This window comes from Aptenodytes forsteri, unplaced genomic scaffold, assembly GCF_000699145.1.
Source record: "Aptenodytes forsteri isolate BGI_AS27 unplaced genomic scaffold, ASM69914v1 Scaffold119, whole genome shotgun sequence".
In the NCBI taxonomy this organism is placed as follows: Eukaryota; Metazoa; Chordata; class Aves; order Sphenisciformes; family Spheniscidae; genus Aptenodytes; species Aptenodytes forsteri.
This window is the reverse complement of record NW_008796165.1, coordinates 12,742,200-12,759,437: the sequence shown is the minus strand read 5'-3', so window position 1 is coordinate 12,759,437 and position 17,238 is coordinate 12,742,200. Positions and strand designations below refer to the sequence as shown.

At 41.0% G+C, this 17,238-nt stretch overlaps 1 protein-coding gene across 1 annotated transcript in view; it reads left to right on the top strand.

Annotated features, from left to right (window-relative positions):
* DOCK7 (dedicator of cytokinesis 7) overlaps positions 1-17,238 on the top strand; it is a 102,216-nt gene that overhangs the window by 48,860 nt on the left and 36,118 nt on the right. The window contains exons 15-23 of the mRNA XM_009287425.2: positions 6,963-7,080; positions 7,658-7,728; positions 8,554-8,692; positions 8,891-8,992; positions 9,267-9,353; positions 10,118-10,349; positions 11,653-11,817; positions 12,746-12,915; positions 16,796-16,888. Of these exons, the coding sequence (XP_009285700.2) occupies positions 6,963-7,080; positions 7,658-7,728; positions 8,554-8,692; positions 8,891-8,992; positions 9,267-9,353; positions 10,118-10,349; positions 11,653-11,817; positions 12,746-12,915; positions 16,796-16,888 (1,177 nt within the window). The remainder of the gene's footprint in view (positions 1-6,962; positions 7,081-7,657; positions 7,729-8,553; positions 8,693-8,890; positions 8,993-9,266; positions 9,354-10,117; positions 10,350-11,652; positions 11,818-12,745; positions 12,916-16,795; positions 16,889-17,238) is intronic.

The following is a 17,238-nucleotide window of genomic DNA, read 5'->3' as shown; positions in this document are numbered from 1 at the left end:
CAGCCTTTGCTTCATTTGAATTGCAGTTTGTTGTTAACTGTCTCTTCAGATACTTTAACTGGACAGTCCTTTTGCCTTTCAGGACAGACAGAAGAGCTATGAAGAGGCCCGAGATACATGCAGGCTCATGCAGATACCACAATGCTCGCCTAGTTCTGTTCAGTTCTGTGCAGCTTGCATTAAATCAGGTCAGAAATGCACTTGTGTAAGATGCAGAAAGAATGGCTCTTACCAACTAAATGCCTGTCTGGTTGTCTGTTGACGACTCTTTTAAAGCCACAGTTAACTGAGCCAGGGCAGCTGAGACTGGGCTGTATCTGCTCACTGTTGGTACATGTAACGTGGTGGAGAAGAGTTATTTTATTTGCTTAATTACTCATTTGAGCCTGGAAGGCTATAGGCAAGTGAGGAATTTGGTTATGGGCTGTTTGTTATTGCTCCTGTACATCCATTCACTTGCCAATCATTTATTTTGCACTGAATATTTGGTGCATTGATGAAAACATGATGGCCCATTCTTTTCTAAAGTAACACAGGTCACTCGTTGGAGACTGACTGGTTGAACACATTCAGGATGTAAACAAGCAGCCAAGAGTGAGCAAAGTGCTAAGACTTCTTGCTGTGTCATAGAGCTCATGCCACTGTCAGATCTCCGCGTAAGCAGTGGGAGCAAAGTTGTTTTGTGCAGAGAAATGAGAGGGAGTTAGGACTGTGCATTTGTTTCTTCTCTGATGCTTAGAGATACAGCACTCTACAACCCAAGACCAACAGTGATTCCACTGGAGCATCTCACAGGTTGAAAGATGTGTTATTGTGTGTTGGGAGTTTAGAGTCAGGTTTATTATTAGGTTGGTGCTGCTTATTCAATGGATAAGTATTACGTTGGCTTTGGCCAGTGGGGAGTCTGCTGTATTCCTAAATCAGGTGCTTCTCGGCTTTATTGCACTTGGGCTGGGTAGGTGTATCACCAGGCAGAGCAAAGTAAAAATATTCTAGTGATGCAGCTGGGAAGCTCAGTCTACACAGAGACACAGAACTGAACAGGGACTTTTGCTAAAATGAAACATAATTTAATCTTTCTGCTTCTGCCTTTTTATTGGCGCTTTATTTTAACTCCACATGTAAAAGTCTAGTAAGTAGGGCTCAAATGGTAATCATTACATTCATTCTTAATTTTATTGTGATAATGAGTGTTTATCATGATTAATTCTCTGATCTGCATGGCATAGGGCTTTATTCCAGAGATCTAGCTTTGACAAAGTTGATTGCTTTCACAAGGGATGTCCATGAGGTTCTAGTATATGAGAAGCTGTTCGGTGGAAGGCTATCATGCCTTATTAAAATCTGCAGTTTTTTAAGATTAGTTTCTAAAGAAACTCATCAAATCAGTATTTACTCAACCCTACTAAAAATCTGTGAGAAAAAGTGTTAGAGCAATTAGGGTTATTCATGGGACAGTTGTCAGCCTGGAGGGTTTGGATTGAGTCATCATTCCTGCAGCGTTTTCTCATTTGGTAATATCAATGGAAATGTATGAAGAGCTGTTTAAATGAGTGGGGAAAAAAAAGCACATGCAGGATCTGGATGGCACTTAGGGCACTTATGTTGTACCTTTGTAGGAAGTTGTTAGGGTTCTTAACACTTTAACTCTGAAAGATTTGATAGTTTTTGCTTTGAATGGTAGACCAAGATACATCGTACCTGATAACCCTATTAAACACTTCCAATGTTTAAAAAAGCAAAATAAGCGTGTGCTTTTGAAGGATTTGTATTTTCTTTAGGGAAACTCATTGGATCATCACTTGTGTAGATGAAGTTTAGGTATGGTTTTTATCTGGGCCTGACACTGCTCTGTAATAGGGAAAAAAGTCCAGCCTCTGGCATCTGACACAGAGATTTTGGGCTGCAAAACTTGAAGAACTGGTTGCGAAATTGAAAAGAAAAAAAAAAAAGGTATAGACTTTCGGCAATCCACTTCAAAGTACTTGAGTGGCTTTGGTTTTACGGGGTTTCAAAGGAATAATTTTCTGTTGTTTTAGCTATTTCTTACAAGAAGTCTTTCTCAGTTTTGTTTTAAATAGTTTTGAATTCTTCCTAACCCTATCACCCCCAAAAATGTTTATTCTTGGCTTAGTCTTCAGAAGAACATAGGGAGTTTCTCAAGAAGTAGCAATAACCTGGAGATCAGACATTTTACCAGATTTCTGCAGCTTGAGAAGTTCCTGCATGTCGCCATGCGCTGCCTGTTCCTGTGCCGCAGTTGTCGCGCCTCAGCTGACGCATGGTAATTCAGCAAGATACAGGAGCTTGCTTGTGCCAGGGCGCTGCTCAGACGTGACACTACCCTTTAGAAAGGTTTGTTTTTCAAATGGAAAAGACAGTCAAAATGCTCTGAGGTCAAATATTAAAAAAGCACGAGTGGCTGCCAAGCACATTTCCATATTAACGCCGGTGCCAATAAAGTCAAGCAGTGATAAGCTCACTACAAAATACCACCCTTAGATATCACAACAGTCACAGAGTCCATAAGAAAAGCAGGACACTGGAAAGCAGAGGGTAGAAAACCTTCTGGTATGAATAAACCGTAAGATTCAGGGGCTGTAGAAACTCTAAGGGGAATCCTCCCTCTGAGAGCTGTTAGCCCAGTCAAGAAAAGATGTATATAACAAACATGATCCTGAAGATCTTTCATGCACCTGGGTGACCCTTATTAAATGGGCTTTAAATGATTTTTATAGTAGGAATAAAGCAAAGAAAAAGGTCTCTGGGTTTTACTGAAAAGGGAAATTTTCATAATAGTTAGACATTCCCTCTAAGAGTTAGGATCAGCTCTTAATGTTTTAATACCTTTATGAAGGATTTTGCAAAATGGCTGCAATCACATTATATAAATATTTAGAGGAGTGCCTGGTGCCATTATTTCCATGGCTTGGGAAGCCTTTGCACTTCAGCAGTTCATTTTATGGAGGTAAAAGTACTTCTGAGATCTGTTTGAGATAATAGTATAAGCTTTGCATACATTTTGCATAGCATTTATATAAAAGCTCCAGACACAAGTCCTTGAGTTTAAAGCTTCTGGCTGAAACTTTTATTGATAGAAATCTGCGAATAGTATCATCAAGAAGTAGCTGTTACCTGGAAGCTTAAGGACTAGCGGTCCTTTTGTTTAATCAGTGTATGCTTAGCATGGTTGTCGGTGTTGCAGTGTTATTTTCATGGTCAATCCCTTCTCCTCCCTTTATCCCTTCTATAGAGAATTGAACACTATGATATGAGACCTCCCTACAATGTCTGGCCCACCAGAAAGTTGCTCTCTCCTCTTGCTTCCCACCACTTGTGTATAATACAGGGCTGGGGCTGTCGTCTCTTGATTTCTGAAGACTACATTAAGTGCCATGCCACTTACTTTGCCTTTAAAAGCCCAGCAACTTCGATGCCTATCATCTCACCCGTGCAGTGAGGCAGCTTCTACCATCACTTTGCACAGAAGTCTTACTTCACTTTTTTCAGAGGATAGTGGCTACACCCCTGGTGTCCTACGAAGTCTGGTGAGCCCAGGTATTTGTGCACGCAAATAATAAGACGAGAACTTGAGATGTAATGAATGAAAGGAAAGAGGGTAACAGAGGAGAAACTGAGAAGTTAGCCTGCCAGGATGGCTGTTAGACAGGGGCATTGGTTCCCTCAAGAGATTTATAATGTTCCTGTCAGTTTTTCAGCCGTGAGTCTCTTTCCATAGCTCCTGTAACTGTGTTTATGGCAGACAGGAAGATCTGTGGCTTTTACCTGTGTAGGGTGAGGTAAAATAGGATTTTTCATTTGCGGTCACATTGTGATGTTGTGAGCGGGGGAGTTTTTTTCCTGTCTCTATATGTAAATTCTCAACAAAAGGATGATGCCTGTAACAGGAAACCCTCTGGAGAGAAGCTGCCTGAACAGGAGCAAGCATCCAACTCTCCCGTCTTACAGTGGGATCTGTGCATCTGAACTCCCCTGAGCAACATGAGCTTCTTCCTAATGAAATGCAGGATAATTGCCCTCTGAGCCTTTCACATGACAAGGGCTTGAAAGGCAACGAAGAGGGGAGCAACCTGTACATTTCCTCCAGTGCTTGTTGTTATGAATGCAGCTAAAGCCCTGCCTGACATGTAATGTCAGGTGTAATGTCTGCTTGTAGGTCTCTAGCACCCTCTTTCTAGGGTGGCATCAAATTGGTGAAATGTCTCCTTTGCTCCCAGCAGGCCAAGCCCTAGCAGAAGAGGTGGTAGAACTGCAAGCTTGGTTTAGGCTCATCTCTGCTATTCAGCATAAATCAGTCCTAAGCATAAGAGTGCCTTTGATATAGGGATCCTGTAGCCTGGCTTCACAAATACATTAAGTCCTTCTCTTAAGCACTAATAATACTTAATAAAAGTTTTATGAGCAATGTACATTTTAGAGTAAATTTTCATATCCATTTTCATTTTTAAACAGAACATCAAGGAGCAAATGTATTCATGCCAGAACAAAGTAGTAGAGTCACAAAAATGGCACAGGCCCCCTCTGAAATAGTAAGAGAGCATTGATTAGGCAAAGTGACCAATGGGGATGGGATTCAAAAACTTAATTCACCATGAAGGACTTGAAAGGGAAGAAATTCCCCCGTGCCAGCTAAGCATATTCCTCGGCCTGGAGGGGTGGAAAAGAGCCTGGCTTCATAATGCTGCCCCATGTAGCCTTCTGGAGCTATACTGCTGGACTGCTCTATATAGGTGCTGACTTGGAGGAGGTACCTTTTTCTTCAGAGGCTCTTAGAGAATTCCTTAGGACTGGCATTAGCCCGTGTCTGTACAGATGGGAGTACCAATGGGTATTGGGGAGCAAATGGAGTTGCCGTCAGAACCAAGTCCTTGGGTGGGATTCATTCGCCGAAATGTTGACATCTAGTGCAATTTCAGACAGCCTAGGGCAGCCCACCTTTCCAGGTGCTCCTCCAGGAGAGTGACCCACTGCCAGCCCAGTGCAGGTGTTTAGGCTACCCGTGGCATCTAAAAAGTCACCAGGTGCCTTCACTGAGCAACCAAATCACTGCCCTCCTGACAATCAAAAAAGGGTCTTTTTGTTTTCAATCTATTTCCAGCGCTCTGCAGTGGCTGCTTTATTACGCTTAAAATGTTGTCCTGCTGTGCTCCTCACTGCAGTTTTCTGTGCCCATCTGTTGTCTCTTGTCTCTCTGGGACAAGGAACAGTTGGAAACTACTTACAAATTGTGTTTAGATTCCCTGAATAGCTCCCAGAGGGGGCCAGAGGGGAAGGGAACCTCTTTTACCTCCTGCCTTACAAGCCAGGGCTTGTTACAGAATTGGTTGCTTCAGTGTTTGGGCAAAATGCAACACACCAGTCTTTTTTCCCTAGCAGATGCAAGGCAGCGACATGAACCTCTCACCTAAGCATCAGACTGCCAAGTAGCCTGTGGTGAGCATCCCTCTCGGTCCCTCTTGTTGGAGCTGTAGGAACAAGGGTGTCCAAGGGGGAATGACGCTGGTCTGGTGCGCAGGGCTGGACGTGATGGACAGGGGATTTCCAGGCTGACTTTTTAAAGACGTATAATAATTAATACACTTTTACTTGTTTGGGGGCAAAAGAAGGTATATTTCCTTTGAATAATTGAGTATGTTGAGTGCAATGGTTCCGGGGCTTTTGTCTTTTTTGTCTTTATAGGAACATGCAAGGGACTTTCTGTGGTATAAACTACTTGCTCATAGGGCAGGCGGGGGCTTGTAGTGGACAGTTTTGCTGACGTTGTGTGAATTCAACTTGCACTTTGTTGGCAGGGACTCAGCAGGGCTAAGAGGATGGAAAATATTGCAGAATTTTGTATCTCGTCACTGTTGTGTTTAAAGTAATCATAGACTTGGAGAAATGGACCTGGAAGAGGCCTCCAAAATGTGCCCCCCCCCCAGTGAAGGTTGAGGTTGTCTATAAACCGATCTGGACAGGTGTCTGCCTCACCTGTCCTCAAAAGCTACTGGAAAATGGAGATTTCATACCCTCTCCAGGCAATTTGTGCTACTGCTTAACTAGCCTTACAGTCAGAACATTTTCCCTCGCATCTAACCTAAATCTTCTGTGCTGCAATTTCAGCCCATTACGTCCTGTCATATTCCCTGTGGATGTGATGATCACTTTATTACTTCAGTCTTTGCAGCAGTTCTTCAGATACCTGGGAGTGTTGTCATTACCTGTGGCCCCAGCCATTCCCTCTAAACTAAACACTCCTGGTTCAGTCTGGCCATCCCTGCTGTTTTCCAGAGCTCCTAACTATTTTTGCTTCTCAGCTGTGAGTTTTAGTTGATCCCCATCCTTCCCAAAGCATGGTAGTTAGGTGTGGAATTGGAGACACCATTCCATCTGAGTCATTGCGAAGATTGTGTATCTGCTGAAGCTGCAGATATCCATTTAGTTTAATCCGTTTTCAGAGGAGAGGTGTAGCCTGAAGTCATCATGATGTAAGGATTTAAAGAAATTATTTAAAAAAAAGAAAGAAAAAAAAGGAAGGACAAGTCACAACAAGGAAGGTATTTAACAGGAACCAGCGCCTCTGTGTTGAACAAATAAAACACTTCTCAGTGCTTCTCTATTCATATGTTTTCTTTCCACTTGAGCTTCTTAGATTATAGAATCACTGGTAAATTTTTAGATGTATTTTTCAAGCACCCTTATAAACAGGAACTATTTCAAAGTATGATGGCAATTTAAAAAATTGTGACTTTTGATGTCTAAAATAAGGAGTCATTATCAAATCGCTTGTATGGGTGTGCACTTATGTTGAAGAGAAGACCATCTGGCTAATGGAAAATGTCAAACCCTTCACTTTGACTCTCTGAGTGTTTCCATAGAGGTTTAAATAATAGCATTAATAAAGGTGTGAACCTTCTCATTCTCACACGGAGATGCTCACTTGTTGCCTTTGTCTCTTGCAGGAATCTTCTTTATGTCTATCCTCAGAGCCTTAACTTTGCCAACCGCCAAGGATCTGCCAGGAATATCACTGTAAAAGTCCAGTTCATGTATGGAGAGGACCCAAGCAATGCTATGCCGGTGAGGGAAGTACTTTTTGCTCTGGGTGAATGCTGCATGCCGATAAGGCAGAGCACACGTTGCAGTCGTAAAATTCCTGACTTAAAGAAAACCTCGCTGAAATACATTTCAAAATAACAAGTTCAGGGGAATATAAAATTACAGTTTTCAGAACAAAGAGTACATTTGTATAGAGTTTGCAAAGTAACAATGTAGTAGCTAGTATTTTAACCTGAGATGTTTGCAGTGGACACCCGTGTGTTTGGAATAGCATCTTTGCTTCCATGCCAAATAGTTAAACTTGTGTTCAGGGCCAGAAGTGATCAGCACTTGGTGAAGATCTGCGTAGGGGTGGTTACATTCATCAGTTCTTCAGCCTTATCTGTGTGCATGTGTAACTCGGATTGTTAAAACTGTGAACTCTTCAGCGACTAAGTACAACATTGCATATAAGTGAAGGGGCATGTAACAAGCAGATGTAACTGTACACAGCTGCACAGACTCGTGAATGGAGCAGTAAATGTCTCTGTGGGCTTATGGAACAAATTCTTGGCACAGTTTTATAGCGGGATTTCTTTGTTTTTTTTCTTTTTTGCAGGTCATCTTTGGCAAATCTAGCTGTCCTGAATTTTCCAAAGAAGCATACACAGCTGTAGTATATCACAACAGGTAAAACACATGACAGCTTGTGAAAGGACATGGCCCCATAGTATGATTCCACCCAAAGGAGGTCTTACCAGTGTGAAAGTGGAGTAACTCACCAGTGACTCTGTCTCAGTGTTAATTATTTAACAATGACTATCTGCATAGCACTCACAACAACTGCAGTGTCAGTTGATACTGTCGTTAGAGTTTTGCGATGACTAGGAGCCAGAGTCTTTGTTTACTCTGGTACAAATCAAGAGCATTGTGTCAGAGGCTGTGATCCTGAGCATGTAGCCTAGCTCAGCAGATGCTGTAAGTACAAGCTTCAAGTTAGTAGGCATGAAGATTTACGTTATAAACTCATGTTAGCATGCGCTTTGTGATTTTCCTGGAGCCTTTTAGACTTTAGTTACAAATTGGAAGTACTTGGTCTTGAAAAATAATTTCATTGCAGCTGGGGTAAGGAGTGCAGAATCTGGCCTTAACATGTTGATTGTCTTTGTAGCTGTACTGGGGAGAGATGTACCGGGGAGAGAATCCTGTTCTGTAGGTTGGGGGTTGTGGCAGTCTCCGCCGTGAAACAAGAGTTTATTGCTCATGGGGAGCAGCGCAGTTCAGAGTGCCTGTGTGAGGAGGGGGCTGCCACTTTCATTTTTTGTGGACTGTAAATGCATACATGAAATTTTTCCAGTCCTTGGTGATCAGAAAGTGAAGCTTTAATCCCTTGGAATAGTCCATATACTTCCTTCCCTCCAGATACTTTAACTCAAAGGGTTCGGTCTTGAACATAAGATAGTAAACCACACTGTTTGTATTGATGACTCAGTTGAGGGTCTGGTCTCTGCACAGATCGCCTGATTTTCATGAGGAAATCAAGATTAAGCTTCCAGCCACTTTAACTGATCACCACCACCTGCTTTTTACTTTCTACCATGTCAGTTGCCAACAAAAGCAAAACACTCCCCTGGAGACTCCAGTCGGATACACCGTGAGTGTCTTTCAGTCTTTATGTTTTTCAGCACAGGATATATTCATAATGCATTTGTTTGCAATTTGATTAACATCACTGTCAACTCATACGCCATTGTAGAATTGGAGAATTTGACAGTCAAGCCTGCAAAGTTCAAGAAAGCTTTAAGAAGTGTGTGTTTTTGTTTTTTCTTTTGTTAATTCCTTCTCCTCAAAGTGGATACCAATGCTTCAAAATGGACGGTTAAAGACTGGTCAGTTCTGCCTACCTGTTTCATTGGAAAAACCACCACAGGCTTATTCAGTGCTTTCTCCAGAGGTGAGTTGTTCTTCATGCTGAAAATCAGCAGGAGAATACTTCTGTTAAAAAGTGAAAGAATGTATGTGTACATATATACGTGTGTGTGCGCATGTGTATTTTTAACTCATAGGTTATTTATTTCTTAAATACCATTTAGACAGGTTCGTGTGTTTGTGTGTGGGCACGTGTGTGTGATCTGACAATAAAATGAAAAGAAATGGCAATTGTAATTAGAAGCGCCTTAGCTCTGCTTTCTTGACACATCCTCACTCATCTTTCTGTTAACCTGCAGGTTCCACTCCCTGGAATGAAGTGGGTGGATAACCACAAAGGGGTTTTCAACGTAGAAGTTGTTGCTGTCTCATCCCTCCACACTCAGGTGAATGTTAAGAGCAGTCATTGTAATAAAAGGAGTTTGATAGTCTTTTGACAGTTGACACACTGTCAAAGTTCATACTGTGAAGAGTATAATAATTACTTGTAGTGAAATTGCAACCTCATTTTCAGTTCTGAGCCAGCAGACCTGTTATTCTACATTCTGCTATGAGTATATTTGAGAAGTTCTGCTTAAAAATGTGAGCAGTTTGGCCTTTATTCACAGGAGGTGAATGGCCAACAGTGTTTTCAGACCTCAGACTGTTGTGTTTAATACAACAGGTCTAACATATAGTCCAGGCATATGATGTTTTCTTGTTTTTCCTTTTCCCCTCTGCCTCTTTTGTTTCTCCATGTATTTTTCATCTGGCTTTCTTTTATCTGAAAAGAAAGATGACAATCATTTTGACTAATCATTTCAACTTTAGTTCTGTTAATTCCCAGTATGTCATTTGATGTTTTTTGTGTACTTTATTTGTGTTGTAAATAATAACATGATTTCAGTGCATTTTTGTTTGTTTTTCTAAGAATACACAGTCTGCGAGTCTTCTAGTTTTGCCCTGACAACTTCTGAACATTGGCTGATGTCAGTTGAATTAGACATACGGGCAGAGCTGTCAAAGATGTTGAGTTTCTGTTAATTTTGTGAGATTAAATGGTCAGATAGAAGAATGAGGGAGAAAATCCATCCATGAGGTACAAATCCATAGAAAGTGGAGTTACTTTTGGAGCTTCTTGCTGATTATTGTTTTTTTTGCTTGTGTGTAGGACCCTTACCTTGACAAGTTCTTTGCACTTGTCCATGCTCTGGATGAGCACATGTTCCCTGTGCGAATAGGAGACATGAGAATTATAGAAAACAACTTGGAAAATGAACTGAAGAGCAGCATTTCAGCTTTAAATTCCTCTCAACTGGAGCCGGTAGTGCGATTTCTTCATCTCCTGCTTGACAAACTGATTCTTCTGGTAGTAAGACCTCCTGTCATTGCAGGCCAAATAGGTATTCTATTTAAGTTTTATAGAGAATTACATAGCTGAAAGTTTGACACTTCCAATTTTATCATATTTATGTAGAAATAAAAAGGTCCATTTTTATGCTTCATTTTAGTGCCACTAATATACCATGTATCTTCAAATTAAAACATGCTGGCATCCAGATCAGTGGTGATATACACAGGAGCAATATTTAACACAAAGGTTTTCAAGAATGACTAGTAATTTGGTGTCCAAGTTGAGACACCAGAAAGGGGCCTGAGTTTCTTGAGTTGGATGCTCAGCATTTTCTTAGCACTGGAGCCTGTTAAGGTGTCTCCATACTGACATTCAGAACTAAGAATTTCAACCTTACTAGTCACCTTGGAAAATCTTGAAGTAGGTAAGATAAGAACATACAGATGCTATGTATTATGGCTATTGTGGATCTGATACTGTCAGCATGAATAATCGTTCATTTTGCTCCCTGTTATGGGCTAAGGTCTGGCAGTACAAAAAATCTCAAGTGGAAGTCAGGATTAGCTCCTTAGTATTTAAAATAGCAGTTGGGATTTTTTGTAGGAAACTTGAATTTGGACATGATGGAATATAGGTATCTAAGACTGCTTTAAAAATAGCAGTCATTTATTTTAGAAAGGTTATCTTTCTGGGGAAGAATTTTGCTTGAATTTTTATTTTATATTTTAAAGCTCTTTCACTCTTTAAGTGTTCTGTATTAGTTTAGTTTGTCTGTATGGAGCATTGAGGACATTAGTGTCTAGTTTTTAAAAAACAAAGATTTACAGTCTCCAGCTGCTGTCTGCTTCATCCCTAAATTGTTTAGAATATCTGCCTCAGTCCATGTGTATATTTCTGTGCTCATTTTTAGAACAGATTTTTTTTCCAAAACAGAATGGAATTGTTCTTTTTGATACAGTTTATATTTTGGCTAAGGCTTAAATGGAGAAAATAATTAACTGAGAAAAGTATGATAAATATCCAAAGGATATTATCCATCAATTAAACAAGGACTTGATCTTGTTACCATTGCAGTTGATGACCAAAGTTGGTCTGACTCCAGAAATCAGGCCTAAATTCATTAAATGTGTTATTAATAAAAGTGGAAGCTTATCACTGCAACACCTGTCTTCCTGTCAAGCTGTTTATTAGACCTAGTTCAAATACCAGGTTCAGTTTTTCATGAGAAATGCTTGCTATACTCTTAACAAGCTTCACCATTTATCCTTTAGAAGGTGGATGAAATGCACATTTAGGATTTGCTCAGGGGCACTTCTGCAGTCTAAAACAAACTCCTCACTTACTACTTTCAGTTAACCTGGGCCAAGCATCTTTTGAAGCGATGGCATCAATCATAAACAGACTTCACAAGAACTTGGATGGAAACCAGGACCAGCATGGCAGAAACAGCCTTCTTGCTTCCTATATTTATTATGTTTTTCGCCTACCAAATACCTATCCCAACTCACCATCACCAGGTAGCTCTTTTTTAATTTTATTTCAAGTCACAGTTTGTTAAAAGCAAGCAAAAATTGCTTGCTGGCAGGTGCTCTTAAGCTCCAACTGCATGGCTGGTTCCCTGCCAAGCCCTATTATTAACTTTCTCTATGATCCAGTGTAGCCATTTACAAGATGTGTTTAATTACAGTTAGCCATGTCAGAGATTTAACTATTTGATGATCTTAATAACAGTGTCACCGCTGAAAAACCATGAGGCTAAATTATGGCAAAATACTGTTTTTTTTAGTTTTGTTTTCTGTAGCAAGTTAGACAAATATCTTGGCCTGTCATGTTTCCCAGTATCCTTCACTAGTACTTTTGTACTTTTATCCAGTTCCAGCAAAAGTTGAAACACTGGAAAAGGAGTGTGAAATACTTGAAAACACATGTCTGGGTACAGGAGGGAAACAAATTAATTCCACCCCTGCTGAGAAAAAGGGATGTACCTGCACGGGGGGGGCATCGGTGTGAATGAGAGCCACAGACAGCTAGGCTTTGGAAGGACTGTTGTGTGCAGCATTTGCTTTTTGTGTGGAGTGGAAAACCTCTGAGAAGGGTTGGGAAGGCTCTGTACTTAAAACTGTGCCCAGTTCTTCAGTGGTTTTCGAGTCTGAGGTCTGGAAAGTCTCTCTTTAGCTAAAGACATACCTCACATTGGCTGCCTAAATCCACAGGGAGCTTTCTGCTTCCCACAGATCAGTGGATAAAATAGCTTTTTAATCCCATCCCTTTCTCTCTGCTGCTTGCCTTGGAGAACCAGGCAGGGGAAGGCACAGGGAAGATTTCATTACAGGCCAGACCTACTGGTTATACAGAGGATTTGCTGCATCAGGCTGGTGTAAAGCAGCATGATATCAAGGTTCTGATTGATGGCCTGACAGGATGTTCTTTCATACACCACCGTAGGTCCCGGTGGCTTAGGGGGATCAGTGCATTATGCCACCATGGCTCGATCTGCTGTCCGACCGGCAAGCCTTAACTTGAACCGCTCACGGAGCCTCAGCAACAGCAACCCAGATATATCTGGGACCCCCACCTCGCCGGACGATGAAGTTCGCTCGATCATTGGCAGTAAGGTACGTATGCACTGCTGAGGGTCTTACAGGAACTTCAGCATCTTTTATTTAATCTTTAAAGAAATAACAGGGAAGTTCTTGTGATTTTTTTCCTGTGAAAAGATGTCCTTACTAATGGCCCCTTCTCAGACTTTTTCTGGCAGTTGCTGATAACACTACTGAAATTCCACTCCTTGAAAATAGTTGCTCATCTCTCTGACTTTTTGGAGACCATCCTGGCAGTGTTACTTCCAAAAGTGTGGTGGCTAGGGATAAGAGTCCTTCTGGACTTGTCTCCCCAAGACCAGTAGGACAAGAATGGTTTTACTACTTCACTTTTCACATGGCCAGCAGCTGTATTCTCTGATTGGCTCTGTTATGTCTCCCCAAACCTTGCATCCCCTACCTTGCCACCCTGTGATCACACTCTTACCTCCCAAACCAAAACTCTCTCTTCTCCTCTGCATTCAGCACTAATGGCTGCTCAGATGCTTTCTCTACTACTTATGTCCAGAGCAGGTATCTTGCACACAGCAGGAATATTCCTAGTCCCTGCATGGGCCAGAGAGGATTTTGGATGGTTAATGAGTGAGCCATAGTCCGGCCAGCTGAGCTGCAGTGTGAATTTATGGTGTGCTAACTCTGCACCCACACCGACCCCCCACGCCTAAAAGTGACTTTCCAGTGTGGGCACATTAGTGCAGAGCATCTGGCATGGTCTTACTTTGGCTCTTAAGGGCTCAGTATATGCATCTCTTGCAGAAGGGCCCGTCTCTCTCTGGTGACTTCCAAGTACATAGGACTGCTGCAGTCCCAATTTGAGCACTTCATTTTTGTGCCTAAAATAGGTGGGATGAGCCAGGGCAAATCTGCTGTGTTGGTAATTCCCTTCCCTGAGAGGGGTGCCTTAGCTTGTTTGGGGTTGTCTTTTTTAATCTTCAAACTGTGATAACTTACACCAAGATGAGATGCTTTCCCACCTGTGACCCTTCACTCTTCCAGCACAGATGAATTCCTGAGCCCTTTCAGAGAGCTGTTATGTTCGATCCTTTGGAAGATCAGTGAGCAAGTTTTTTAATAAAGCCATCAGCCTGACCAGACAGGCTTGACACTGGTTGGTCCTGGGTTTTACAAGAGCAAGAAAAACATAGTTTCAGAAAGAGGTTACCAATTTAAAATGAATAACATGATTTGCTGACCAACTAAGAGGCTGAAGAAATGTGGGCAGCCAAATCATTATTTCTTACATCAAATTTGGACTTAGAAGTCTTAAAATATTTTAAAGACCATTTCAGTATCTTGCTAATTAAACAACCCTGACCTTTTGTGAAATGCCATAGGCACTAATGTGCATATGGAATTTACACAGGCTATCAGAATTTTAACACGTGCTGGCTTAGTGAATAATGTCACAATACAAAATGAAGAGAGATTTTCTTCTAGAGCTGTACTCCAGGCTTTAAAGAAAAACCTATTCTGTGAATAATTGTTAAGGGAAAAGTTTCCTTTAGGGTAGTCTGAGCATCAGAAATTAAGGTCAGTCTGACTATACAGAATTTTGGTTGAATATAATTATTTCTGCTTGTTAATAACAACAGACAAAAATAAGACACTTCTTGAGATGCTGAAATGGGTAAAAGGGTGCAAAAATTCCTATTCTGTTTCTCCATGTAATGCCTTAAGCACATATACCCAAATAGGGAACCTGCACTTCAAATTAGAATCTGTTATGGAAGGCTTTCTGCTTTAAAAAAAACAAATTGTGTTTTGTTGTTTGATGGGAAGTCTTTGGAGTCCAGTCTTGTATTGTTTTTTATTGTAATGTAAGATATTTGATAGGTTTGGTAAATATGCTTTAAGTCTCCCCTGTATCAGCTTCTTACTCAATTCTGAAAATTCAAATAGTCATCTCCTTTACAGGATTTGTAAGATTTCTGTGTATTTGCATAAGAGAGGAGGTTTTAGGTCTGTCACTTATTTTGCCTTCATTTGTGAATTGAGGCCATGTAAATTTTATTCCCTACTAAAGCAAATTTATCAAGTGTCTAAAAAGACCTGTGATGAGATTTTACACTTTAAGTGTTCCTGAAATGTTGGAGATGTGCTGGGGAAAAAACAGAAAAGATTGTGGAGTTTCATTGCTCTGACAGTGGATTTTCACAAATGTGTGCTATGTTCCTGCACAGATCCAGCTGTAGACTGAACTCCAGAGACAGAACAGAATTTAATAGCAGTTTTGTGAACTTTTGAGTGACTCTGCCAAGCAATAAGAAGCTCTTGTACTCTTTTATTTTCCAAAAAGGGAAGAATCTTTCTCTTTTCAGATTTTTGCAAAATGACTTCTGCTTCTGCAAACACAGTATATGTTTAACTTTATCCTCAGAACCAGAGTGACATGATTAGAAAGCTTGTGAGCAGAAATGTGAGTGTGATAAAGGCATTTTCAAAATTAGACCTGATTTTACAAAACATGAGCTTAGTTCAGCATTCTGCAAAGTCCTTTCAACTTTAATTCACTGTGAGCAAAATAAAGCATGTTTATGGGTCTGAGCAGGGCAGAGAGCTTTATTTCTTCCAAGAAGTAATTGAGATTAAAACACTCTCCTTATGTGTGTTCAGTACTTTTTTATTGGACATCTTAAGCAAAATTACAGCATTGCTGTACTCTGCATAGAGGATAGCTCAGTGGATTATGGTTCAAATCCCAGGTTACAGCTCTCACACTGGGTTCAACCTTGAGGTGGATTTTTCTTTGCTGAGAGAAATAGATTGTTAGGCTTGGTGGACTTTGCAGCTGATGATAATCGCTGTGATGAAATGGGCTGCACCTTTGCTTCATGTATTGGGAAAAAGCCCTAAGCTGGCACAGAAACTAGGATGAAAGTTCTCGCTTAGGTGAGGGTTGAAACCGATGTGTGGAATTTATGAGGAACTGCTATTTGGTTGTGGCATTGCAAAACTGCCTCCACTAGAGCTGGTTCCTGGGGCCCAGGAAAGTCCACTGCATCCCACTGAATATTCCTGAGTTGGGAGCAGCCTGAGTGACAAACACAAGTTTAAATTTTTCCTTTTCTTCTTTCTGAGTGTCTTGAGAGGAGAAGGGAGCAGAGAGAGAGGAGGGATCCACAGTAATTTTGCCCATATGATCCATTGCAGGAGTAGAATTTGGAGTACAAACTAGATTGAGCTTTTAAAAAGCAGGATGATTTTTCAAGTATTTTGCTTGGCAAAGCAGGTTGGTTCCAGAAAAGGTATGTGCTCTTTCCTCTCTTTGCCACACTGCCCAGAGAAAATACCCAAATGTCCATGTGAAATCCTGCTCACAGGGTTACTCTACCAGTGGTGCTGTTTTTTTATTCCATGAGTAGGAAACCCTATGAGAGCTGACAGTCAGTCTTTTCAAAGTTTTTCAGCATTTCCGTAAGAGTTGCAGAGCTTATAAACTGTGGGCTAACAAGCAGTCTACCCTAAAAGTGCGGGAAACCTCAGAGAGCATCCTTTGTGGTTTTCACATCTGTGCATCAATTTTCCTCTGTCACACTGTAAATCTGGGCTGGCTCCATCTACTGAAGTGAATGGGTTTAAACTGATAAAGTAAGAGTGGAATTTTTCAGGAGGAGGATAGTTTTTGAATGTCAGGTATTACAGATAGGACAGGTTGGACCAGAGCTGTCGACAGTATTAATGTGGTGTATGTTTGTGATGAGATATAAAATAATCCTCTGGACTAAAATGTCTCAACAGACACCTGAGAATTCAGGCTGCTTTAACAGTGCTAACTGGTGATGTGTTTGCAGTATACCTGGTTTGATTGCTTTTAAGGACTAAACTTTGACTACTGTATGGCATGCAACATGTAATATTTCTTTCCTTTCCCAACTGCTTTCTATTACATGCCCAGGGTTTAGACCGCTCCAATTCCTGGGTAAACACTGGTGGTCCAAAAGCAGCCCCATGGGGATCCAACCCCAGCCCAAGTGCAGAGTCAACACAGGTGGTGTCTTCGGTAGAGATTTTTCTGGCTTTGTTTTCCCTGATGTTTCCCTGTAGAATATCTTCCTTTCAGTGTATACTCCAATTTTGGTGGTTTGGGTTTTTTATTGTTTATTTATTCCTTGAAAACTTTGTGGGTTTTATTTTCTAAATTAGCATCTTCTCCCTTACCACCTCACCACACTGCATGAAAAACCTCAAAATCAGTGAACGTGTCCCCTTCTTTCATTTCAGTGGTTGCTGGTCTGTGACACGTAAATGCTGTGACTGCTTTTCTTTTCTTTTCTTTTCTTTTCTTTTCTTTTCTTTTCTTTTCTCTCTTTTTCTTTCTCTAACACTAGTCAGCTTCAG